Source organism: Vigna radiata, chromosome 8 (genome assembly GCF_000741045.1).
Source record: "Vigna radiata var. radiata cultivar VC1973A chromosome 8, Vradiata_ver6, whole genome shotgun sequence".
In the NCBI taxonomy this organism is placed as follows: Eukaryota; Viridiplantae; Streptophyta; class Magnoliopsida; order Fabales; family Fabaceae; genus Vigna; species Vigna radiata.
The window spans coordinates 525,576-528,245 of record NC_028358.1 but is presented as its reverse complement, the minus strand read 5'-3'; the positions used below and the strand labels follow the sequence as shown (position 1 = coordinate 528,245).

Sequence of the window (2,670 nt, the reverse complement as noted above, 5' to 3'; positions counted from 1 at the left end):
CTAATAAAACTCTTATTCCTAATCTAATAATTTTATTTTCTAAAATTCACGTACCTACGTATATTCTTCAAACTAACATCATTTATAATAAGAAACTATAAAATAATACTCATTCTACCTCAACATTGAAAACACGTAATTTATATGTAATAAAGCTTGCAACGGTAAATTAATAAAAAATAAAAATGCAATTAGTAAAAAAGAGAAGAGTGGTTAAATTATAGCATATCACATTTCATCCACCAATATAAAATTTGTTTGATAAAAGAGCAATAATTATTATAATTTCATTGTAGTAATTCTAGTCATTTATTTACTTGAATAAAACTTATGATAAATGATGCAACTCTTAATCAATTTCCTAATTTGATATATTTTTAGACTAAGTTCATTTATTTTGTAGGTTTAGCCGAACTGCCGAGCTTCTTAGTTGTGTTTCATTTTTAACTTTTTTATATAAGTCTCTTCACATTCATTTTTTTTTTATTCAGATTCACATTCATAAATTTCATTAATTTATTTACTTATTTAACCCTGCGAAGAAAGTAGAATAGGTGTTTTAATAAGTGATTTTAAGTTGAAACTTGGAATGCAAACTGTGTCACATTGAGAAAGAGAGTTTATCTTTCATAATTGATGATTTTATCACAAATACCTTTTATAACATGTAGTCCTTGAAAAATTATCGCTTGTTCCTCCAAAAACTAGTTTATTTATTCTGACTTTCTAGACATCTAAAGATCATGCGCTGTTATAGATTGTGATCATAGAGAGATTCTTGTTGTAAAGGATCTTTACTAAAATTACGTTTTGATTAAAATTATCCATAAAGTCATGAAAAATAATTTTACGGATTAAAAATCATTCTATTGAACTAAACCACCCAGTTTTATTACGTGCACAGATTACATGACGATACGAAAGAAACATACAGGTACAGGAAAGGAAAGACAAACATTCAGACTTGTTACATCAGGAAAGGAAACATGCTTCCAAACCTAATGTTACATTAAAGAAAAACAAACAAACGTTGGAAATGAAAGCCTTATTAATTGTGACGAGGCTAAGGTGGTTGATGCATGAGAGTGAAGGCTTGTTTAGCTCACAGGCAAAATGCCTTTAAGAACGGGCCAACCATCAAGGATAGGCCGGACATCACCGACAAGAGTGTCATCCGTTTTACCTGGAGTGAAATGGATACGCACATATTTGTCTCCTTTGAAAAGGTAAGCTTCAGGCTCCTTATGAGAAGCAAAACTCGCATCGATTCCACTTTCAAAGCCGGTACCATTCAGAACAGGAAATCCATCACTGATGTTGCGAATGCTGCCGACAAGCTGCTTCGAATCATAGTCTATGCGAACATACTTATTACCCTTGAACAAGTAAACTTCTTTTCCTTTGGTTGATCTAAATGCAGAGTCTATGCTATCTGCAAACACCGTGTTTCTGAGGACAGGAAACATTTCAGCAATTGTGGTAGGACCTGCGAGTATCTTGTCATTTGTTGTGCCTGGAGCATAGTCTATGTAGGCACAGTTGTTGCCGGAGAACACGTATGCTTCACTCGCTTCAGTGTGAAAGGCAGAGTCTATTCCAGGTTCTGCAAATGGCGTTCCTGCAAGTGATGGAAAACCACTACTAATCAAACGCAGATTAGTCAAAATCTTATCTTCTGTTTTCCCGGGAGTGTACTGCAAGCGCACATACTTGTTCTTGGCAAAGAAATACACTTCATAATCTCTTGATGAACGAAAGGCAGCATTGATGTAAGGAAGGTTTGACATTTTTCTTAACACAAGAAGAGGGACTAAGGTAGATATCAAGAGTGCAAGAGAGAGATATGATTTGATTTCAGGATGCTTACATTCCTCTCCATGGCACCTATTTATACTGTTGGAGTGATAATCTTTTCTCAGTATTGGAAACTGCCACGAATACACTTATTTGTACGCAAAGCACGTGACAAACATCACCTATCATGTCAAAACAAACCAGCCTTGTAAATGTTATCGGTGCTGCATGTCCTTTCTGTGGCTTCATCTAACTTTATTATTGTAATATTAAATGGAAAATGTGTTGAGATTTTTTGATGTGTTTTTAATGGCACTTGGGGATAAGGTTAAAGGGAGGGGTAACACGTAACCTTAAAAGCCACTAAATTGGAACACGTAAAGAAGATGTTATCTAAATTGTGCATGTGCTTTTGTCATTACATAAACAAATGATATGAGCTTCTTAGCTTCTGAACTCTTATATCAGCTTCCAATACATTAATAATAGTTTACCGTGTTATTTGAACCGTTTGCTGTTTTCCTCATCACATAAACACCATAAGTTGTTGTTCTATTCATACTACCACATCATATTTTTATATATATTTCAAATTAGCCGTGTTTTACAGTCAATTGGAAACAACTTTGAATGGTTATATATAAAGTTATAGAACAGACAGGCATAAATAAACCCAAAACTGCTATACTCAATATTAATGTGCTGCATTGCTTCTACGATATGATAGTATAATTAATAATATATAATCAATTATTGCATAACAATATTATATATCAAACTATTTGAAAGAAATAATTCAATGTTTATCTGCAATGCAATAGTATATTTTCACGTCTCATGCGTTTCACATTAGGTATTATTTTATAATTTGTCATC

At 33.0% G+C, this 2,670-nt stretch overlaps 1 protein-coding gene across 1 annotated transcript; it reads right to left on the bottom strand.

The window, feature by feature from the left end:
• Window positions 1-869: 869 nt before the first annotated feature.
• LOC106771649 (albumin-2-like) lies at window positions 870-1,796 on the bottom strand. Its single transcript, NM_001317153.1, is given in 3 exon segments — window positions 870-1,103; window positions 1,105-1,116; window positions 1,118-1,796. Coding segments are annotated over 3 exon segments (813 nt in total). The 5' UTR covers window positions 1,788-1,796; the 3' UTR covers window positions 870-972.
• Window positions 1,797-2,670: the final 874 nt, after the last annotated feature.